This window comes from Gymnodraco acuticeps, unplaced genomic scaffold, assembly GCF_902827175.1.
Source record: "Gymnodraco acuticeps unplaced genomic scaffold, fGymAcu1.1, whole genome shotgun sequence".
Taxonomy (NCBI): Eukaryota; Metazoa; Chordata; class Actinopteri; order Perciformes; family Bathydraconidae; genus Gymnodraco; species Gymnodraco acuticeps.
The window spans coordinates 135,584-160,142 of record NW_022990292.1 but is presented as its reverse complement, the minus strand read 5'-3'; the positions used below and the strand labels follow the sequence as shown (position 1 = coordinate 160,142).

General features: G+C 40.6%; 2 protein-coding genes across 8 annotated transcripts in view; both read left to right on the top strand.

Annotated features, from left to right (window-relative positions):
• Positions 1 to 13,849, top strand: part of bicdl1 (BICD family like cargo adaptor 1) — a 54,533-nt gene extending 40,684 nt beyond the window's left edge. For 2 of the 4 annotated variants that reach the window (XM_034221861.1, XM_034221860.1), the window contains 7 exons: positions 714 to 860; positions 2,249 to 2,419; positions 6,824 to 7,042; positions 8,280 to 8,420; positions 8,750 to 8,880; positions 10,019 to 10,139; positions 13,246 to 13,849. In XM_034221861.1, the coding sequence (XP_034077752.1) occupies positions 714 to 860; positions 2,249 to 2,419; positions 6,824 to 7,042; positions 8,280 to 8,420; positions 8,750 to 8,880; positions 10,019 to 10,139; positions 13,246 to 13,512 (1,197 nt within the window). In that variant the 3' untranslated portion in view covers positions 13,513 to 13,849. Of the gene's footprint in view, positions 1 to 713; positions 861 to 2,248; positions 2,420 to 6,823; positions 7,043 to 8,279; positions 8,421 to 8,749; positions 8,881 to 10,018; positions 10,140 to 10,712; positions 10,835 to 13,245 lie in introns of all 4 variants that reach the window. The other 2 variants (XR_004569531.1, XM_034221862.1) reach the window with 2 other exon arrangements.
• A 7,110-nt stretch (positions 13,850 to 20,959) lies between these two features.
• The window catches only part of LOC117549781, a 28,739-nt gene continuing 25,139 nt past the window's right edge, over positions 20,960 to 24,559 (top strand). For all 4 annotated transcript variants that reach the window (XM_034221856.1, XM_034221853.1, XM_034221857.1 and 1 more), the window contains exon 1: positions 20,960 to 21,086. The gene's annotated coding sequence lies outside the window, so the exon portion shown is untranslated. The remainder of the gene's footprint in view (positions 21,087 to 24,559) is intronic.

The window sequence follows — 24,559 nt, the reverse complement described above, 5'->3', positions numbered from 1 at the left end:
TTTGAAAACTCAGCTGGGTGACATGCTGTTTGATACTCATGGTACCTGGCTCTGTAAATAGAGTTTGTAAACTGGACCCTGTACATTATGTTGTTTGTCATCCTTATTGTTGTTCTGTTGTGTTATGTTACATGTGTAACTAACGTCCTGCAGGTCACCCTTGAAAAAGATCTTTTGATCTCAAGGGGCTTCACCTGGTTAAATAAAGCCTACAAACAAACAAACATATACAACATATTAAATTAATAAACTAATTAAACTGACTTAAAATCTCAGTTTTAACGTTTTTTTAAATGCTTTTTCACAAAATGCTACAAAAAAGAAAATGGATTGAATGAACTGATTAAAGGTTCAACACTAAGGCTTTAACATCACTCCACATTTCTAGTTTTTAAATGCATTTTTCATCCGATACTGTTTTATTTTTAAACAACCTCTCTGAGTGTGTTGTGTTGCTCGCCTTGAGTTGAAGGTCGTTGCATGTTGTGAGTCAGCTTTGTGCTAACACACACTCCTCAGGACAGTGGGAGTGATTCTTGTGAAAGAGCCCAGCGTTCCTCATTCTCACATTCAGCCCTAAATCAGATCCTCCGCCCACCGTCCTCCAGGGATTGAACCGCCCTTCATAGGTCTCACTGCGCTGGTGTGTGTGTGTGTGTGTGTGTGTGTGTGTGTGTGTGTGTGTGTGTGTGTGTGTGTATGTGTGTGTGCAGATTAAGATGCTGGCGGAGAGGAAGATGGAGCTGGAGCGGCGGCTGCACGCCATGCTGGAGGAGAACGAGCTGCTGCAGAGCTCCGTGGACGAGCTGAGGGAGAGGACCATGCTGCTGGAGAGGCACAGCCACCACAAGGACCTGCAGGTACACCATGAGACCAAAGCGTGCTTTAGTTTCAGGGGAAGTTAGGTTTTTACTCTGGTGATATTTGCATTAAATCACACACACTAACAAGAGCTATGAGTGTGTTGTGGTGCTAGCCTTGAGTTGAAGGCCGTTGCATGTTGTGAGTCAGCTGATGTGAAGCTTTGTGCTAACACACACTCCTCAGGACAGTGGGATCCTCTTTCAGAGGGAATCACATTTTTAAAGACGGGCTAGACATGAATTACACACACACTAACAACAGGATCTATAGCCATGGTGGGAGGTAGTCTATCTGTTGAGACCAAAACATGCTTTAGTTTCAGGCGTAATTACATTTTTAATCTGCAAATAACACACACAAGCCACACATTCATTACACACACACTAACAGGATCTATAGGTGGGGGGTAGTTGGGGGGTCAAGGACCTGCAGGTACACTATTGAGACCAAGACATGTTTTATTTTCAGGGGAAATTACATTTGACATGCACCGGAACAGACAATAATAACAATAGACACAAATACATTCAATTATAAGAAGAAGGACTGGCACCTCTCCAGCCACACTCTGTAGGTTTCCCAAGTCTAGTCCCTACAGACTGAGCTACAAAAAAAGATATACAAATCTCAATACAAAAGGAAAAATACATAACGAATTATAATAAAATAAAATAATTCAATGAGAAGTAGAACAAAAGTAAACAGGCGAAAGAAATGTACCAAAAAAAAGACAGATGAAAATATACTTAAGGGACAAAAGCTGAGGTGTTCCACATTGGTTTGGACTGAGTGTGTGTGTGTGTGTGTGTGTGTGTGTGTGTGTGTGTGTGTGTGTGTGTGTGTGTGTGTGTGTGTGTGTGTGTGTGTGTGTGTGTGTGTGTGTGTGTGTGTGTGTGTGTGTGTGTGTGTGTGTGGGGTGTCTGAGAGGCGTAGACTGAGGCGTCTGCCCATTCACTTTGAATGGGGTGACGTCACTTTTCGCCGAACTGCATTGTGGGAAGCAGAGCGGAGCTTTCCTGGCGTTTCAGGCTGCAGAAGTTGAGCAATGTTCAACTTTTGAAGCTTCTGAAGCTTTCGGTGGAAGCGTCAGCCAATCAAATCACATGCCAGTACAAGCTCTAGCCAATCAAACCGCTGCTTGTGTGTCAGGGGCGGGAGCTTCATGTGATTGGTTGTTGGTCGAGCTTCAGACAAGCCGAGCTCCAAGCTTTTTTTGAAGCTGCAGTGTGGACGGGCCGTAACACAACTTGTTTTGAGGATCTCAGTCAGGACATTTTATTGCAATATTGGCTTTAATTATATTTTATGAAAATATGTTTGTGTGCAACAGGTGCCTCGTTTCGTATGATCCTGTGTTCTTATTGGCTGTTTTCATTGTGTTTAGCTGCGTCAGAGCCACGCAGAGCTGCAGGAGGCCCAGCTGTCTCACCGGCAGCTGAGCGTCCGGCTGCAGCAGCTGACGGAGGAGCAGAGCCTGCTGCCCCCCTCCTCCAGCCTGCTGTGTGAGATCGAGCAGAGCATGGAGCAGGAGGAGCAGGAGCAGGAGAGGGAGCAGGTGAACGCTACAAAACACCAATACATACTGTAAACAAATCATCATAATAAGGTGAACACAGGCTGGATAGACATTTGGTAAAAACTGATCAAAGTTAAAGGTCACCTATTAGGCAAAATTCACTTCTTCATGTCTCTTCTACATCAACATGTGTCCTCTCTTCTTCATGTCTCTTCTACATCAACATGTGTCCCCTCTTCTTCATGTCTCTTCTACATCAACATGTGTCCCCTCTTCTTCATGTCTCTTCTACATCAACATGTGTCCCCTCTTCTTCATGTCTCTTCTACATCAACATGTGTCCCCTCTTCTTCATGTCTCTTCTACATCAACATGTGTCCCCTCTTCTTCATGTCTCTTCTACATCAACATGTGTCCCCTCTTCTTCATGTTTCTTCTACATCAACATGTGTCCCCTCTTCTTCATGTCTCTTCTACATCAACATGTGTCCCCCTCTTCTTCATGTCTCTTCTACATCAACATGTGTCCCCTCTTCTTCATGTCTCTTCCACATCAACATGTGTCCCCTCTTCTTCATGTCTCTTCTACATCAACATGTGTCCCCTCTTCTTCATGTCTCTTCTACATCAACATGTGTCCCCTCTTCTTCATGTCTCTTCTACATCAACATGTGTCCCCTCTTCCTCATGTCTCTTCTACATCAACATGTGTCCCCTCTTCTCCATGTCTCTTCTACATCAACATGTGTCCCCTCTTCTTCATGTCTCTTCTACATCAACATGTGTCCCCTCTTCTTCATGTCTCTTCTACATCAACATGTGTCCCCTCTTCTTCATGTCTCTTCTACATCAACATGTGTCCCCTCTTCTTCATGTCTCTTCTACGTCAACATGTGTCCCCTCTTCTTCATGTCTCTTCTACATCAACATGTGTCCCCTCTTCTTCATGTCTCTTCTACATCAACATGTGTCCTCTCTTCCTCATGTCTCTTCTACATCAACATGTGTCCCCTCTTCTTCATGTCTCTTCTACATCAACATGTGTCCCCTCTTCTTCATGTCTCTTCTACATCAACACGTGTCCCCTCTTCTTCATGTCTCTTCTACATCAACATGTGTCCTCTCTTCCTCATGTCTCTTCTACATCAACATGTGTCCCCTCTTCTTCATGTCTCTTCTACATCAACATGTGTCCCCTCTTCTACATTTCTCTTCTACATCAACATGTGTCCCCTCTTCTTCATGTCTCTTCTACATCAACATGTGTCCCCTCTTCTTCATGTCTCTTCTACATCAACATGTGTCCCCTCTTCTTCATGTTTCTTCTACATCAACATGTGTCCCCTCTTCTTCATGTCTCTTCTACATCAACATGTGTCCCCTCTTCTTCATGTCTCTTCTACATCAACATGTGTCCCCTCTTCTTCATGTTTCTTCTACATCAACATGTGTCCCCTCTTCTTCATGTCTCTTCTACATCAACATGTGTCCCCTCTTCTTCATGTCTCTTCTACATCAACATGTGTCCCCTCTTCTTCATGTCTCTTCCACATCAACATGTGTCCCCTCTTCTTCATGTCTCTTCTACATCAACATGTGTCCCCTCTTCTTCATGTCTCTTCTACATCAACATGTGTCCCCTCTTCTTCATGTCTCTTCTACATCAACATGTGTCCCCTCTTCCTCATGTCTCTTCTACATCAACATGTGTCCCCTCTTCTCCATGTCTCTTCTACATCAACATGTGTCCCCTCTTCTTCATGTCTCTTCTACATCAACATGTGTCCCCTCTTCTTCATGTCTCTTCTACATCAACATGTGTCCCCTCTTCTTCATGTCTCTTCTACATCAACATGTGTCCCCTCTTCTTCATGTCTCTTCTACGTCAACATGTGTCCCCTCTTCTTCATGTCTCTTCTACATCAACATGTGTCCCCTCTTCTTCATGTCTCTTCTACATCAACATGTGTCCTCTCTTCCTCATGTCTCTTCTACATCAACATGTGTCCCCTCTTCTTCATGTCTCTTCTACATCAACATGTGTCCCCTCTTCTACATTTCTCTTCTACAATCAACATGTGTCCCCTCTTCTTCATGTCTCTTCTACATCAACATGTGTCCCCTCTCCTTCATGTCTCTTCTACATCAACACGTGTCCCCTCTTCTTCATGTCTCTTCTACATCAACAGTGTCCTCTCTTCCTCATGTCTCTTCTACATCAACATGTGTCCCCTCTTCTTCATGTCTCTTCTACATCAACATGTGTCCCCTCTTCTACATTTCTCTTCTACATCAACATGTGTCCCCTCTTCTTCATGTCTCTTCTACATCAACATGTGTCCCCTCTTCTTCATGTCTCTTCTACATCAACATGTGTCCCCTTCTTCTTCATGTTTCTTCTACATCAACATGTGTCCCCTCTTCTTCATGTCTCTTCTACATCAACATGTGTCCCCTCTTCTTCATGTCTCTTCTACATCAACATGTGTCCCCTCTTCTTCATGTCTCTTCCACATCAACATGTGTCCCCTCTTCTTCATGTCTCTTCTACATCAACATGTGTCCCCTCTTCTTCATGTCTCTTCTACATCAACATGTGTCCCCTCTTCTTCATGTCTCTTCTACATCAACATGTGTCCCCTCTTCCTCATGTCTCTTCTACATCAACATGTGTCCCCTCTTCTCCATGTCTCTTCTTACATCAACATGTGTCCCCTCTTCTTCATGTCTCTTCTACATCAACATGTGTCCCCTCTTCTTCATGTCTCTTCTACATCAACATGTGTCCCCCTCTTCTTTCATGTCTCTTCTACATCAACATGTGTCCCCTCTTTTCATGTCTCTTCTACATCAACATGTGTCCCCTCTTCTTCATGTCTCTTCTACATCAACATGTGTCCCCTCTTCTTCATGTTTCTTCTACATCAACATGTGTCCCCTCTTCTTCATGTCTCTTCTACATCAACATGTGTCCTCTCTTCCTCATGTCTCTTCTACATCAACATGTGGTCCCCTCTTCTTCATGTCTCTTCTACATCAACATGTGTCCCCTCTTCTACATTTCTCTTCTACATCAACATGTGTCCCCTCTTCTTCATGTCTCTTCTACATCAACATGTGTCCCCTCTTCTTCATGTCTCTTCTACATCAACACGTGTCCCCTCTTCTTCATGTCTCTTTCTACATCAACACGTGTCCCCTCTTCTTCATGTCTCTTCTACATCAACATGTGTCTCCTCTTCTCCATGTCTCTTCTACATCAACATGTGTCCCCTCTTCTTCATGTCTCTTCTACATCAACATGTGTCCCCTCTTCTTCATGTCTCTTCTACATCAACATGTGTCCCCTCTTCTTCATGTCTCTTCTACATCAACATGTGTCCCCTCTTCTTCCTGTCTCTTCTACATCAACATGTGTCCCCTCTTCTTCATGTCTCTTCTACATCACATGTGTCCCCTCTTCTTCATGTCTCTTCTACATCAACATGTGTCCCCTCTTCTTCATGTCTCTTCTACATCAACATGTGTCCCCTCTTCTTCATGTCTCTTCTACATCAACACGTGTCCCCTCTTCTCCATGTCTCTTCTACATCAACATGTGTCCCCTCTTCTTCATGTCTCTTCTACATCAACATGTGTCCCCTCTTCTTCATGTCTCTTCTACATCAACATGTGTCCCCTCTTCTTCATGTCTCTTCTCATCAACATGTGTCCCCTCTTCTCCATGTCTCTTCTACATCAACATGTGTCCCCTCTTCTTCATGTCTCTTCTACGTCAACATGTGTCCCCTCTTCTCCATGTCTCTTCTACATCAACATGTGTCCCCTCTTCTTCATGTCTCTTCTACATCAACATGTGTCCCCTCTTCTTCATGTCTCTTCTACATCAACATGTGTCCCCTCTTCTTCATGTCTCTTCTACATCAACATGTGTCCCCTCTTCTTCATGTCTCTTCTACATCAACATGTGTCCCCTCTGTGGAAAGAGACTCTGAAAGTTCCAGGAACAAAGATTCTCTCTCTTTTTTATCCATTTCTATAAAAACCTGTCTGAAAATGAGCTAATCAGATTTTGGCCACTTTATGATGTCATAACGATGTTTTGTCTTGAGTAACCATTAGCCAATCAGCAACCAAGGTAACCCCCCCCCCCCACCTTATCACCTGAATCTCCTCCTAGAGCACCATTGAGTTCTCTGTAACCAAATGTCTCTCAGAGGGGCGTGGGGAGGGGCTCCTTATTTTCATCTAAAGTAACAGACAGAGAATCAGCACTTTGGAAACAGGGCTGAAACAGAGGGGATTATGGGTAATGCTGCAATGATCTGTTTGGTGTTCCAGCCAATCAGAGACAGGCTCTGTATATATCTGAGACCTATAATATATGCCTAAAAATCGTATAATAAGAGACCTTTAACTAACTAACTGGTTTCCTGTGTGCAGCTGCGCCTCCAGCTGTGGGAGGCGTACTCTGAGGTGCGCTCGCTCTGCTCTCACCTGCGGGGGAACGACCTCACCGACTCGGCGCTCTCCACCGACTCCTCCATGGACGAGTCCTCGGAGACGTCCTCAGCCAAAGACGTTCCCACGGGAAGTCTCCACACCGGACTGCTGGAGCTCCGGAGACTCACCCAGAACCTGCTGGACGGAAACGAGTCCACGGTAAGGAACAGAGAAACATGAAAATACTCAGAAACTGTCAAAAATAGGTGTATATCAGTATGTAGTGTCTCTACTTTAAAGAGTCCTCTCCTGCTGATGTTCAGGTGTATATCAGTATGTAGTGTCTCTACTTTAAAGAGTCCTCTCCTGCTGATGTTCAGGTGTATATCAGTATGTAGTGTCTCTACTTTAAAGAGTCCTCTCCTGCTGATGTTCAGGTGTATATCAGTATGTAGTGTCTCTACTTTAAAGAGTCCTCTCCTGCTGATGTTCAGGTGTATATCAGTATGTAGTGTCTCTACTTTAAAGAGTCCTCTCCTGCTGATGTTCAGGTGTATATCAGTATGTAGTGTCTCTACTTTAAAGAGTCCTCTTCCTGCTGATGTTCAGGTGTATATCAGTATGTAGTGTCTCTACTTTAAAGAGTCCTCTCCTGCTGATGTTCAGGTGTATATCAGTATGTAGTGTCTCTACTTTAAAGAGTCCTATCCTGCTGATGTTCAGGTGTATATCAGTATGTAGTGTCTCTACTTTAAAGAGTCCTCTCCTGCTGATGTTCAGGTGTATATCAGTATGTAGTGTCTCTACTTTAAAGAGTCCTCTCCTGCTGATGTTCAGGTGTATATCAGTATGTAGTGTCTCTACTTTAAAGAGTCCTCTCCTGCTGATGTTCAGGTGTATATCAATATGTAGTGTCTCTACTTTAAAGAGTCCTCTCCTGCTGATGTTCAGGTGTATATCAGTATGTAGTGTCTCTACTTTAAAGAGTCCTCTCCTGCTGATGTTCAGGTGTATATCAGTATGTAGTGTCTCTACTTTAAAGAGTCCTCTCCTGCTGATGTTCAGGTGTATATCAGTATAGTTTCTCTACTTTAAAGAGTCCTCTCCTGCTGATGTTCAGGTGTATATCAGTATGTAGTGTCTCTACTTTAAAGAGTCCTCTCCTGTTGATGTTCAGGTGTATATCAGTATGTAGTGTCTCTACTTTAAAGAGTCCTCTCCTGCTGATGTTCAGGTGTATATCAGTATGTAGTGTCTCTACTTTAAAGAGTCCTCTCCTGCTGATGTTCAGGTGTATATCAGTATGTAGTGTCTCTACTTTAAAGAGTCCTCTCCTGCTGATGTTCAGGTGTCATTTATTTGTCATACTCTGTAAAGCACTGAAAGGCGCTATATAAATGTGTGTGTGTGTGTGTGTGTGTGTGTGTGTGTGTGTGTGTGTGTGTGTTGGATGCAGGGGTCGCGGCGCAGCGACGAGGAAGCAGTGGAGGAGGTGAGGAGGCTAGGTGAGGAGCTGAGGGAGGTGAGAGATCTGTACGAGGAGGAGCAACACAAAACACACAGCAACCAGGAGGAGGTGCTGCAGCTGCACAACCAGGTATCTGCTGAGCAATAACATGCAAATATCTGTCAAATAATCAGAGGTGGGAAGTAGTGGAGTACAAATACTTCATTACTGTACTTAAGTACATCTTTCTGGTATCAGTACTTTACTCTGCTACTTATTTCCCACAGTTAAATCAATTTTTATCTTTGTATATAATGTCAATTTCTGGATTTTCTTTTTGATATCCTTACTCTCACTGTTAAAATAAACCTACCAATACAATTATAGTCAGTTAATTTATTTGTAAGTGGGTGAACTGACGAACTCAGCAAGGGATCAAATACTTATTTCCTCCACTGTATCCCCCGTCTGTCCTGCAGGTGGCGCTGCTCTCCGTAGAGATGCTCTCTTTACGAGAAGACAACGATCGGATCAGGACAATGTCTGAAGTCCGAGAACCGAGCGAACAGCTGCAGACGGCCATCAGAGACCGGGACGACGCCATCGCCAAGTACGAGCTACATGCTAACACTCAAATAAATAAACTTAATCAAAATAATGTTTAACAGATAATTCCATTCAACACAACTGTGTTTATAGTATTCATAGTTTGGTAATTGTTCTAACATTGTAGCTAAAAAGTTTAATTTAAAAACGCTGGTTGCTAACAAGTGTTTAAATGAGATCGCTAACCGTCATCACGCCCAACATTAGCCACCTTTAGCTTAGCGGTGGTGACGTGAAGTCATGTGACCGTGCTGTAGTTCCTTTATAGCCCAACATTAGCCGCCTTTAGCTTAGCGGTGGTGACGTGGAGTCATGTGACCGTGCTGTAGTTCCTTTATAGCCCAACATTAGCCACCTTTAGCTTAGCGGTGGTGACGTGGAGTCATGTGACCGTGCTGTAGTTCCTTTATAGCCCAACATTAGTCGCCTTTAGCTTAGCGGTGGTGACGTGGAGTCATGTGACCGTGCTGTAGTTCCTTTATAGCCCAACATTAGTCGCCTTTAGCTTAGCGGTGGTGACGTGGAGTCATGTGACCGTGCTGTAGTTCCTTTATAGCCCAACATTAGTCGCCTTTAGCTTAGCGGTGGTGACGTGGAGTCATGTGACCGTGCTGTAGTTCCTTTATAGCCCAACATTAGCCACCTTTAGCTTAGCGGTGGTGACGTGAAGTCATGTGACCATGCTGTAGTTCCTTTATAGCCCAACATTAGTCGCCTTTAGCTTAGCGGTGGTGACGTGAAGTCATGTGACCGTGCTGTAGTTCCTTTATTGCCCAACATTAGCCACCTTTAGCTTAGCGGTGGTGACGTGAAGTCATGTGACCGTGCTGTAGTTCCTTTATAGCCCAACATTAGCCACCTTTAGCTTAGCGGTGGTGACGTGAAGTCATGTGACCGTGCTGTAGTTCCTTTATAGCCCAACATTAGCCACCTTTAGCTTAGCGGTGGTGACGTGAAGTCATGTGACCGTGCTGTAGTTCCTTTATAGCCCAACATTAGCCACCTTTAGCTTAGCGGTGGTGACGTGAAGTCATGTGACCGTGCTGTAGTTCCTTTATAGCCCAACATTAGCCGTCTTTAGCTTTTTACTTCAAAAATCATAAAGTGGTGTTAATATATGGAGATTTATATGTGTGCTGCAGGAAGAAGGCGGTGGAGATGGAGCTGGCGAAGTGTAGGATCGACATCATGTCTCTGAATAGTCAGCTGCTGGACGCCATCCAGCAGAAACTCAACCTGTCTCAGCAGCTGGAGGCCTGGCAGGTGGGTCGCAGCTCACACACCTGTTCACTGAAGCTAATCACGTTAGCATTAGCTTCCCTCATGCTGCCCTATTCACCATCAGTGACCTTTTCCTTTAGTCGTTTCCTTTTCTAAAAGTAGGATATGATGCTATAGTTAGCCTATTGGATTAACTTTAAATTTAAAAAAATTGGTTTGCAAACACAAATAGTAAAAAACTAAGTAAAATGTTGGATCTGAATATTTCCTCCTCCTCTGATGCTCGTCCTTGATGTGTGTCCCTATGTAGGACTGTGTGTGTGTGTGTTTGTGTCAGGAGTGTCCTTTTCCTTTCATCATTTCGGCATTCTACAAGTAGGATACCTTAGTTATTGGATTCAAGTAAAAAGAAAATAGGTTTGCAAAAAATAATTGTAAAAACCAAAGTTATGTTTAGGATTTGAATTTTCGTTCTTGATATGTACAGTAGGACAGTGTGTGTGTGTGTGTGTGTGTGTGTGTGTGTGTGTGTGTGTGTGTGTGTGTGTGTGTGTGTGTGTGTTCCCCCCCTCCTCTGTAACTAGCAGCTCTCTCCTCTCTCTGCCCCCCCCACAGTTTGCCTCCTCAGGGCTCTTTACTGTTTGGCTCTTGTGGTTTCTGATCTAGTGGCCTTTTCTCAGCTTCCGTACCACCCCCACCCCCCCCCTGTGGTACCTACCCCCCCTCCTGCCTTAGAGGTGAGCCCTCTCGCCGTATCACCCGCCCATTAAACCCACATTAAACCTACTATAAACCATGCCGAGCCATTCCACGCCACAGTGACCTGACGCTCATCCAGCTTCTCTCTGTGGGGATATTACAGGAATATTCATAGCGCTAAATCACCATCTATAGATCAATTACTCTCCCTGTGTTACCTGTTTTTTTGAAGATATGTACAAAACATATATTATAAAAAAGACACGTTTTATAATATGTTTTAAATAATGTGACAATTTTACTTTATTTTTCCAAAAAAAGTCAACACTTAAAAAAACACTATTTCCCAAAAATACTTAATTTTCCAAAATTGTGAAATTCTTTAAAAAAAAATACTTATTTAATGTTTTCAATTGAAATCCAGACTTTCCAAAAACTATATATAAAAAAAGATAATTTACCTATATTACTTCATTCTCAGAAAATGACCCCACCCCCCTTTAAAAAATAATTAGAAAATAAAAAATACATTCTCTTCAAAAACTACCTAAATTCTCAAATTTACATTATTTTCAGAAATCATCAGAAAACCCTGATCTCTAAAATGGTCATATTCTTTAAAAACCTTTCTTTCTCATGTCTCCTCAGTAACGTAGAACCGAAACAAGTAGAACAGTCTTGAAGTCAATGCAAGTCAATAATTTGAGGTAACACAGGATGAGTTATTAATAAACAAATGGTCTTTTTGTTGGTGAAGTATTCCTTTAGACTATCACAGAGAAACATCAACCTCCCCCCTCTCTCTCTCTCCACCTGCCTCTCTCCCCCTCCCCCCATCTCTCTCTCTCATACACCTGTATCCTCCATCCGTTTACCTGTAACCAATCTCATATACTAACATATAACACCCCTTTGAGCTGCTAAGTTTGATTAATACTACAGTTTAACATTTACGAATGATAAGTGTGTTTTCCTATACTAATGACTGTTTAGTCTCCCATCACTCATGTTGATTTATCAGCTTGTCAGAGCCCCCTGGTGGCTAAAACTCAAATTAATATATGTTTTTTAAATTGCATTTATTGACAAGTTACACAGGGTGCCCACATATTTTAAACATTTAATTCCAGGACCCTTTATCTCCAATTACCTTGAATAAATGTTAACCATTTTCCAAGATAGCTGTCATTTCCAGACGTGAAATCAGTATTTTTCCACAGAATGTTAACCACTGGATCAATATTGGTGATTGGTGTTGGATTATATGTTTTTGACTAAGCTTTTGTGTCATTTTAAAGACAAAATGTTAAAATGTGGGGCTTATTAGAAAGCATTAGGGACACTAAACCACACTATTCTAAACCAGGTAACAGGGTCTCTACGCCCTCAAACCAAAATGCAGATTTTCCCCGTAAAATGTGAAAGTGATGCCAGAAAACTATATTTATGTTCGTCAAAAACTGTATAATTACTCCAGAAATATGAAAATGGTATCAGGCGGCAGAGACCACTTTGTTTTTACGGGTTTTACACTATCCACTTTTTAACTTCAGCTTATTATATAATTTGTATTTACACTGAACCCATCCTGTACACTGAAATTCAAGTTCCCAAAACAGAGAGATTTTTTATGATTTTCTGCTTTTCACAGATTCATAAGGACTTCCTGCACATCTTCAACAATCCTTATTAATGTCCTTGTTCAAATAAATAATTAAACGCAATAACTCATGCGGGATCTTTCTGGAGGCAGGTGGAACAAAAAACAATCTTATTTAAAGTTTAATGAAAGTAAAAAGGACAACGTTTTTGTGTTCTTTCGCACAAAATATCTAAATTAAAGCACTTTTTACACTTTTTTTCTTCATGTCTATTTTTCCCATTCAAAGTTATGTATAAATATATAGTATTATGTATATCTAAACATGCTCCAATAGGGGCTTATAGTATTTAAGTATTCTGGTGTTTGAAAGTGAAAGAGAACTGGATGTCTTTGCATCATTTGAGGTCTGAAACCTCTGCATTTTTTTTGCTTTTTTTGTGAATTCTCTCATCAACAGTTTTTTAATCTGGAATTTGTTGGAAACATGTTCAGTACTTTACAGACCAAATGTATTTTTCAATTTACCGGAGGCGCTATTAAAACTAAAGCACTTTTGATGACCCGTGGCACTTATTCTCTATTCCCAAAACTTTCAAGGCCGTGATTTTTATCTCCTCAAATTCACAAACATGCAAGAATATCAATGGGAAGCATGCACGTAAAATATAAAAAACAAAAACAGATATTAACACAAAAACTAATATTAAAAACAAAAGCGTAAAATGTGATTCTAGTGTCTCTAAAACAGGTATCTTGATCAATGCCCCCCCCCCTTCATTCCCTCCTCTCCGTGGGCCATTTTCTCCTTCCTCTTCCATCTTACTCACTGTTTTGTCCCGTCTCCAGGACGATATGCACCGAGTGATCGACCAGCAGCTGATGGACAAGTATCAGGACGAGTGGCGCCCCCCCCCCCTCGGTGTCGGGGCCCCCCCCCCGGCGCCTCGTCATCAAGGCGCGCCCATCGCTTCTCCGACCGTGACAGGAGACTTTTCTCTTTTTTCAAAAAGAGCTGAGGGGGAGGACATAAAAGACGACGAGGAGAGGCAGGAAGTGACATCACAGGGGGTAAAAACAGCCAAAGACAGGCAGCGGCACACTGAGGTTTTATAGGGGGGAAAAAAGGGGGTCATTTTGCACTTTATCTGTGTCATTAACATAGAGAGGTGCAGGTTTGAAGTCAGACCCTGAAGGCAGCATCTCCCTGGTCCAATGGGATTTCTCCATGTGATTTTGGATTGTTTCAGATAATAATCTCAACGTTTATGATACTAACACGTTAAATTCAGCAGGATAATCTCCATATATTAACACCCCTTTATGATTTATAAAGTAAAAAGCTAACTTAAGGCTATAAAGGAACCACAGCACGGTCACATGACTTCACGTCACCACCGCTAAGCTAAAGGTGGCTAATGTTGGGCTATAAATTAACTACAGCACGGTCACATGACTTCACGTCACCACCTCTAAGCTAAAGGTGGCTAATGTTGGGCTATAAATTAACTACAGCACGGTCACATGACTTCACGTCACCACCGCTAAGCTAAAGGCGGCTAATGTTGGGCTATAAAGAAACTACAGCACGGTCACATGACTTCACGTCACCACCGCTAAGCTAAAGGCGGCTAATGTTGGGCTATAAAGGAACTACAGCACGGTCACATGACTTCACGTCACCACCGCTAAGCTAAAAGAGGCTAACGTTGGGCTATAAATGAACTACAGCACGGTCACATGACTTCACGTCACCACCGCTAAGCTAAAGGTGGCTAATGTTGGGCTATAAATGAACTACAGCACGGTCACATGACTTCACGTCACCACCGCTAAGCTAAAGGCGGCTAATGTTGGGCTATAAAGAAACTACAGCACGGTCACATGACTTCACGTCACCACCGCTAAGCTAAAGGCGGCTAATGTTGGGCTATAAAGGAACTACAGCACGGTCACATGACTTCATGTCACCACCGCTAAGCTAAAGGCGGCTAATATTAGGCGTGTTGACGTTTAGTCGTCTCATTTAGCAACCAACGTGTTTAAATCTACCAGTGGGGTATTTACTGATGTGTTTTACGTCGTGGAATCAAACCACCAAAGTCCTTATTTCAGGCTAACAACCAAAATCACATTCAGAACACCATTGACTCTCAGAGGAGGAACCAGGGAGTGATACAATTCTGCCTCATTCCCGGGTATGAGGACTCATTCCTGCACTGAGATAGATGTGAGGACGGCACTTCCCCAGAGGTTTGGCTGCAGCCCCTCTTTTAGAACGATATAAAGATTTACCTCCAGAACAAGAAGGTTTCCTCTTAGTGCCTCGAACATCTCTACTGCCAACTCTGCAGAGGGAACAGGAAGTACCAGGGTTTCTGTCGGGGGGGGGTCTCTCAGGTTTATTCACGTGTTCAGGAGATGTGCACGACATGAGGATGTATCAGGACCTTAGAGGGACTTAAATATATATATATATATATAGCAGTGCAGGAGCGTTTTACTGCAACAAGACGCCAGTCAGGAGAGACGATTGGCATCTGTTAAAAAATGACAGTTTTCTGCCTCTCAAATACAGAGATTACCTGCTTTGCTCTGCTTTATATCATAAAAAAGGGACTATCTTCAGATATTTCACTAAAAAACAAGATATTTAAAGACCTTGGAGTTGGAGAAACTATTTTAAAATGAGATTTGCAATATATATCCTCGTTGGGCAATTCAGGAATCTAATAATAAATGGATTTAAATAGAAAAATGTCTGCAGATTCAATGGATAACGAAAACAGTCTTTAGATGCCCTTAACGTCCAATCAAAGAGAGACAAAGACTCTCTGAAATGCATCTAGAAATTGCACTTTAAAAAGGTTGGGGACTCTGAATAGATATATTAAATATTTTTATAATATATAATATAATACGGGAAATGTACAGGTAATGATTCCCCAGTTTACCTCAGCTCTACGGAGCACTTTCACCATTTGTTCTCACTGTGTAACGGTCCTTATCTCCACTGCTTTTCCTCTGGTGAACTCACTGTTATCTCCTTTCTCAGCGTCTAATCGCAGGCGGACAAAACTCTGGAAATGTGACTCTCAAGTCCTCCTGTTTGTCCCCAAAGGTAATAACACCAATCAAAATGGTTCAGTTGTATATTTGACACTGAAGTAAAAGCAGAATTAAGTTTAAGTAGAGCAACAGGAACTTTAAAAATGAGTTTAAAAGCATCGTTTTTGTTTGTTTCTGAACCTCATGCTCGTCTCCAACATGTGAATAACCCTCAGAGTGATGTTAGAGATATCGTTCTGTGTTCAGGTGGCATCATCTCTCGACGTTTAAAATATTTATTTTTCAAAGTAAAAGACTCTGTTGTCCTCACGATGTCAATCATCTTCCTAGTTGACCAAATGTTCTAAATGTTTACATCAGCGTGAGAAGGAGGAAGATCTGATCGAAGGCGACATGCTGAATATCCCATATTAGTAGAAGGGACGTGCACGAATCAATAATTAAATTACACTCTAACTGAGCGGCTCCTCTGAACGAATACATAAAGAACTGTTTTATTTTGGCCAATGTTGTGAGTATTAAGAGAAACTGAATTTTACAACGTCAAGAAAGCTCAACATTTTAGGATTTTAAAGCTTCTCTTTAACATTTTGAGCACCAGGCTCTTCCTCAGTCGTCTGACAAATACAGAGTCATCATCTTAATTACCCATAATGCATTTACAGAAAAAGCAACATGGCATACTTCACCAATTTGGCGTAGTCAATCAGATACAGGTGATAACTGCATAAATGAGTAGCCCATAAATGCTCAAATCAGACCAAATAAATACATTTTATCAAGAAAAACCAGAGATGGTAAAAGTACACACATCCTGTACTCAAGTAGAAGTACAGATACTCGTGTTTAAAAATACTCTGGTGAAAGTAGAAGTACTGACTAAACTTCTTTACTCAAGTCAAAGTAAAGAGGCTTTGAAATGTACTTCAGTAGAAAGTACCCATAACTAGCAGCTGCTTTAAAGAGTACCTGACCTCCCTTTATATTAATAGAACAATAATGTCATTGTTAGCTAATGAATGTTTCCATGCTGAACAACGGCAACATGACAACGTTTCCATTGGTCCCTCTTCTTTAGAGAAGAGCAGGAAATGATGGATACACGGATCGTGTTCAAATCAATAGGCACGCAATGACTCTAAATAATAATGATCACGCATCAAACACACATTCAGGACTAAAGGAACCAGCTGTTTGGAAATGAGAGAAGTAGAAAGTACAAGGTATTTGAGTTCAACATGTAAGAAGTAGAAAGTACAGGTATTTGAGTTCAACATGTAAGAAGTAGAAAGTACAGGTATTTGAGTTCAACATGTGAGAAGTAGAAAGTACAGGTATTTGAGTTCAACATGTAAGAAGTAGAAAGTACAGGTATTTGAGTTCAACATGTAAGAAGTAGAAAGTACAGGTATTTGAGTTCAACATGTGAGAAGTAGAAGTACAGGTATTTGAGTTCAACATGTGAGAAGTAGAAAGTACAGGTATTTGAGTTCAACATGTAAGAAGTAGAAAGTACAGGTATTTGTGTTCAACATGTAAGAAGTAGAAAAGTACAGGTATTTGGGTTCAACATGTAAGAAGTAGAAAGTACAGGTATTTGGGTTCAACATGTGAGAAGTAGAAAGTACAGGTATTTGAGTTCAACATGTAAGAAGTAGAAAAGTACAGGTATTTGGGTTCAACATGTAAGAAGTAGAAAGTACAGGTATTTGAGTTCAACATGTAAGAAGTAGAAAGTACAGGTATTTGGGTTCAACATGTAAGAAGTAGAAAGTACAGGTATTTGAGGTTCAACATGTGAGAAGTAGAAAGTACAGGTATTTGAGTTCAACATGTAAGAAGTAGAAAGTACAGGTATTTGGGTTCAACATGTAGAAGTAGAAAGTACAGGTATTTGTGTTCAACATGTAAGAAGTAGAAAGTACAGGTATTTGAGTTTCAACAGTGAGAAGTAGAAAGTACAGGTATTTGAGTTCAACATGTAAGAAGTAGAAAGTACAGGTATTTGGGTTCAACATGTAAGAAGTAGAAAGTACAGGTATTTGAGTTCAACATGTAAGAAGTAGAAAGTACAGGTATTTGGGTTCAACATGTAAGAAGTAGAAAGTACAGGTATTTGAGTTCACATGTAAGAAGTAGAAAGTACAGGTATTTGGGTTCAACATGTAAGAAGTAGAAAGTACAGGTATTTGAGTTCAACATGTAAGAAGTAGAAAGTACAGGTATTTGAGTTCAACATGTAAGAAGTAGAAAGTACAGGTATTTGAGTTCAACATGTAAAGAAGTAGAAAGTACAGGTATTTGAGTTCAACATGTAAGAAGTAGAAAGTACAGGTATTTGAGTTCAACATGTAAGAAGTAGAAAGTACAGGTATTTGAAGTTCAACATGTAAGAAGTAGAAAGTACAGGTATTTGGGTTCAACATGTAAGAAGTAGAAAAGTACAGGTATTTGAGTTCAACATGTAAGAAGTAGAAAGTACAGGTATTTGTGTTCAACATGTAAGAAGTAGAAAGTACAGGTATTTGGGTTCAACATGTAGAAGTAGAAAGTACAGGTATTTGAGTTCAACATGTAGAAGTAGAAAGTACAGGTATTTGAGGTTCAACATGTAAGAAGTAGAAAGTACAGGTATTTGGGTTCAACATGTAAGAAGTAGAAAGTACAGGTATTTGAGTTCACCATGTAAGAAGTAGAAAGTACAGGTATTTGGGTTCAACATGTAAGAAGTAGAAAGTACAGGTATTTGGGTTCAACATGTAAGAAGTAGAAAGTACAGGTATTTGAGTTCAACATGTAAGAAGTAGAAAGTACAGGTATTTGGGTTCAACATGTAAGAAGTAGAAAGTACAGGTATTTGGGTTCAACATGTGAGAAGTAGAAAGTACAGGTATTTGGGTTCAACATGTAAGAAGTAGAAAGTAAAAAGTCGTCAGAAAAGTAAGTAGTGGAGTAAAGTACTGATACCAGAAGAATGCACTTGAGTACAGTAACGAAGCATTTGTACTCCACTACTTCCCCCCTCTGTAAAAAACCTTCTTCTGATTCTGGATTTGTGGTCAGTTAAATCACTATATTTTACAGGTACAGCTTCCTGGGTACCACCTTAGAATAAAATAATCTTCTGTGCACGTCCCTGATGTAAAGCTGGACTTCCTCTGCAGCTCCACGTCTGTTTTGGTTCGACTGACAGAAAAAGGTCTACCTCCATTCTCATCGCTCAACTCTTCACTGCACTTTGAGTTCAAGCTGCCGGGCTTCCGTGTTAGGCGACGTGTGTGTGTGTGTGTGTGTGTGTGTGTGTGTGTGTGTGTGTGTGTGTGTGTGTGTGTGTGTGTGTGTGTGTGTGTGTGTGTGTGTGTGTGTGTGTGTGTGTGTGTGTGTGTGTGTGTGTGTTGAAAGCAGCTGTGCAAACCTATGCAGATGTCTTCTCCTCGTCTCAGCTGGTTGTTGGGAACCCAAAGAATGATTTTTTTATAATAAAAAGTTGAATAGGTTTGGACGAAATTGTTATATTTATAATAAAAATCGCTTACCTTTTGAATGAAAATCTTTTTTTAGAGAGAAATATACCCGTTTGTTGTTATTTCTAGGCTGTTTTTTTATTATCACTCTTACGTCTTCTGGTCTGTTTGGTGTGAGTCGAGCTGCGGATCCAAATTCTGCATTTAAATACCGAGAAGAAACCAAAAAAAATCTCAATTTTAAATCCGAGTGAGACACAAAAACGCACATTTTCTTCACAGTTATTTGAACCATTTGCTAAAAAGTCACCCTTTAAAAACAGTTTCTAAATTGTTCTTCTTTCTTAACTACATGAGAACATGAGAACATCATTACCACTAACGTCTGCCAATTAAATAATAATAAAAAAAGGGAATAAAGGGAGAGTTTTCTTATCTGACTCCATCAGAAAGGGCATAAAGGAAGCGCTAAATAATAAGTAATAAACGTTTAAACGTAAGTCTGAAGCTAAACATGATTATCATTTGTTTAATGAGGGATTCATGAGCTAACACATGTTAACATCTGTAAATGTTTATCAGATTTATAACATGTATTGCAAACAAGGAATTTACCGTGGTGTTTGCATACAATGATCATATTAAAAAGGACAAATAAAGGAATTAAAGTCAAGAAATATCATAAAAAATGACAATAAATTATATAAAAACCATTACAATAACAATGTGCAATATAAGTTTGAAAAGGAGAGAGAGACAGTTTTTTGCAGTTGGAAAAAAAAATATCAATTAAGATAATTAAGGGGTTTTAAAAGAAATATAGACAGAAGACTGGATTATTTTGAGTAACCAGGTCTGGATTTTGGTAAAAAGACATTTCTGTAAAAGCCAATTGATCTAAAACCATAGAAGACCAATCCTAAACAGAAAGAAATATCTCTGCAGCCGTTCATGCAGCAAAACCCTGAAGAAACATCCATTCATATTTATAATTTAGAAACTGTATAAAGGGTGTCTTATTAGAAAGTGATTCCACTACTTCTAAAGCATTCTCCTCCCATTCATTCCCATGTTTTATTTCCTTTGTTTCGGCTACTTGATGTAAAACTTGGATTTAACAGCAGCCTCTCTGCCGCCACCAGACTCTCATGTGTCTCATTTATTAGAAAAACTCATTTTTAACATCTGTGCGTATTTATTTCTGTTTCTATTATTGCAGACGCTGCAGACTTTACTGATCTTTTTTTTTATTGAAAGCATTTTTAAATGGCTGTTTGTTTGTGTAAACATCCTGAAATGTTGTTTACTTCGTGCGTCTGTTGGGCTCGTTGTGTGAGAGCTTCCATTCACAGACTAACAGCACTGTTTCTGTTTCTCAATGCTTCAACTCTTCTAGCTATTTCTCTTGCAATTTTCTGAGCATTCTGGGGATTCTTTTGTACAAATAAATACTTTACAATCTTCTCGCCTGACTCGGCCTTGATTACAGATGTTTGTCTTCTGTGGAAGAAAAGCTGCTTTCTGCTGAAATATGGGAACACTATCTACATATACAATTTAGAGGTACTTGTACTTTACTCAAGTGTTTACATGGTTCCAATCTGCACAATGACTACTTTTACTGTCGCTACTTTAAATATATTTTGATGAGAATACTTTTCTACTTTTACTTGAGGAACATTTTGAATGCAGGACTTTTACTGTAACAGAGTATTCCTACACTCTGGTACTTCTACTTTTACTCAAGTACAAGACCTGAGTACTTCTACTTTTACTCAAGTACAAGATCTGAGTAGGCCTACTTCTACTTTTACTCAAGTACAAGACCTGAGTACTTCTACTTTTACTCAAGTACAAGATTTGAGTACTTCTATTTTTACTCAAGTACAAGATCTGAGTACTTCTACTTTTAAAATATCAGCTCAACAACTTGATTGTTTTCAGGTCAAATAGTGGCATCTTGTGGATATTAGAGGACGCTACGAGCATTCAGAGTTAATGTGCATACAGGATGTGCGTTACATCAAAAGTGAAAGTAATGCAAACCAGGAAAGATTTCAGACATTTGAGCACGAGGCTGTATACCGTTGGAATCATGAAAAACTTCGACATCTTTCCTCAGAGAGAAATCACTGAAGCTCTCACTGTGCCACACAGGTAAGTTTAATAAAGAAAAACAGAACAAACAGTGTTTATCTATCATTCATAGACAGTGGCTGCGCCAGGGTATGGCTGGGGTAGGCTACAGCCAGTGGCGTTTTTATATGTACAAAAGTGGTGGGGCACAAAAAACTTAGATGTCTATAAGCTTCTGCAGTGACGTGCAGTGAGGTTCATGGCTGGTGAGGCACTGGCACTGACTCTTCAGGTTTACAAATATTATATTTTGACCTAAATCAAAATATAATATTATTTTCAAAAGCTTTTTTTGTCTGATGCTTCAATTAATTTTAAACAGACAGTTCAACAAAAGATACCCAAAAAATGTAATTGTATCATTTAAATATTGAATTGTTCTCTCTTAGTAAGATCCCATTTTCAATCAAATTGCAGTCTTACCTTGACTTGAAGATGAAGTCCATTTGCCTATCCTTCTGGACAAAAATCTCTATTACTTTTTTGTAAAAGTCCTCCTTATGTTCTTGTAGTTTCAAAAGTCTATCATAAATCTGATCTAATCAATAGATTTATGATTCGAAAATTATAAAAGTAGGGTAGACATGTGGATATTATCCGGCTCAACAAAACGTGCATTTATCTAACAGCTACGTTTCCCACAGATCTTATTTGGAGCTATTTTCTAAAATCCTATGGAGAAATCTCATTGCTTTTTTGTGGAGGGAAGCCATGCGCAGCTTACTTCCTGGTTTTAGGACGCGTCTCTCGTCTCCTCTTCACACACCACACTTTTCGCGGCACACATACTTACAGCCAATCAGCTCTGAATTATGTGAGATGACGTATGGTGGGGATGGCAGCACTATCCCCCTATGGTCATTATTTTTTTGCCACACACATTAAATAGGACAATACTCTGAGCATGCGCAGTGTAGTTTTTACAGTCACCATTGACTTAAACAGGGAGAGGGAGGGGCAGGATCGGGTTTTGTCCCACATGGCTCTAAACAGCTCAATAGGCACACACTGTAGACACTAATTAGAAGAACACAGACTAAAACAGCAATGAGACGAATCAGATGATTAAACATGATCTTAAAATATATTTTATATATTTTTTAATTTATTTTTTGCATTTTTTTGTAATCATTACTTTTAATACTTTCTGCTGACACTAGGTGGAGCTGTGCCACACCTGCCCCTAATGACCAGTCGCCACTGGCTACAGCCATACCAAGAAATGGCTTAGCCCCACCATGAAAAATGATGTTAAAGTAAGCTAAATAAAGTCTGCCAACTCGCGGAGTAAATTGCACCGACAGCAGTTAGTCAGATTGATTTCAGCCACTTGTCTGGAAATACTGAAGACTAGAAACGGGTTTGAAAACTTTTGTCAAGTAGTGATCGTCTTCGCAATAGAACATCTTTGATAATGTCTTCTGGCCAATCAGAATCAAGATAACGGCGTGGTGTTGTTGCAGGAAGTCCCGACGGAGAATACTTTTGCTGTAGTACATCTCTATATACATCGATACAACATTACGTGTTAATAAAAAGAATACTTTGCTGTAGTACATCTCTATATACATCGATACAACATTACGTGTTGATAGAAGACGTAATGAAATAAGACCCCACGGTTTGATGATTGATAGGTGTGTGGGCTGTCTTTCATTTTGACACACAGAACAATGGGGGCTATCCACCCTTATCCACAATGTAAAGTCATTCACAGCCTCTTCCCTCTTCTCTCTGTGAGGAGCAGCAGGTTCAGCTTTCAGAACAAAGTAACAACTAAAATGGCATTCATTTTTTTAAAATATGTTGTGTAGTAATAGATGTATTTATTTCTCTTCTCAAGAGAGTACCAGAATGTGTATTTTATGTTAGTATTTCAAAAGATCTCCTGCGGGAGAATCCCCCCAGACCCCCTGCAGGGGTTGGGTTTTCAGCATGTCAACTCTTTCACCTGTGGGGAAGTTGCAGGATTGGCTCCAAGTCGCCCTTTTTATTTACTACAAGACAAATGTGCCTTTTTATTTCATACAGTTCCATATTGATTGAGACAGAGAAATAATCTAAACCTCACGAGTGGCGTTTCACTGTCAAGGGGGGCGATATAGCGTGAATGTAATTACATTGCAAATACTGACTTGAGCCCCACCATTGGGTTAGCCCTACCATAGATTACCCAACACAAATACTCTGGCGCCGCGGCCGCCACTGTTCATAGAACAGAGCATACAGGCCTACTCTTGTGTTCCCGATATCATCGCACAAGGAATCATTAATTTAAAGACAAAACCTGTGGATGATCGTTTTCAACTTGTATTACTTCAGTTGGTAGCTCTTCAAATCCACACGTTTTAAGATTTAAGTGTGTTTTAGTTATTGTTGCAGCCAATTTGATGTATTTTAATATTTGTATATGAAGGTGCTGTGATACTACTGAATTGACCTGGGCATAGGCGGGGACTCAGCCAATGTCAGGGTACAGCCTACTATTTGGGGAGGACACAAGTGCACAGCATTAGGGATTGGGAATCACCAGAGGGAAGTTTTTCAACCGTGCGTGTTTTCTGTTTGTTTGGAGTTAATTTCGGTTTATGTCTTTATCACAGTTAGTTGTTTAGTTATCAGTTAAACACCCGGCTCTTGTTTTGCTGTCATCATCCTGCAATCCAAATAAACATCTTAAATGCACTCAAAGAGAAGACCTGATTTGCTGTCAACACCACGCGTCTGGAAAAGCTTCACACCATATCCCTCACTGGCAAATATGTGTTGTTCGGTTGCCTTTACAGTTATTATTATTTTCCCAACTATGCTCAAAGTTGATCAGAAACATATAATATATTGTAACGGACTGGTTATAATGTTGATGTGTTTGTTGTTCAGAGTTTGTTTGAATCTTACAAGAGTGTCAGTGAACGTGCCACTGTTTTGATGGACGGTTCTTGTGACCTGTAGCTGTGGGTTTGGGTGGGAGAGTGTTGTCTGGTTGGTTGGTTGGGTATGGAGGAGGGAGGTCCCTAGAGAGAGACTGGGAATGCTAGGAGAGAGCTAGCGGAGTATGTGATTGAGGATTTAACAGAGTTAGTGGATTGTTTGATGGATTTACAAACTGCCAAGCTAACAGTTTCCTATTTATTTAAGGAGGAAATTATATTACTAATAAACTCATAGTTGTAAATGTGTTGGCTACCTTGTGACGTTTAAGAGTAATACACGTTAAAGCAGGCATCCTCAAACTACGGACTCCGGTCCGGATCCGGACCGAACCACCACTGTCTCCGGACTCCGAGCAAATTATACTTTTCATATGTATTATCTCTCTGTATTATATGTGAGACATCGCCACAACGCATTCGCAACGAGTCAAAATTCTCCGCTATGTCCACTGCAAACAGCGCTCTGCAAGTCTGACTGTTCCACTGTGTTCCACCTGTGTGTGTCAACGCTTTGGTCCAATCACATTCAGCATCCAGTCAGCGTTTTTTCCCCCCAAACAA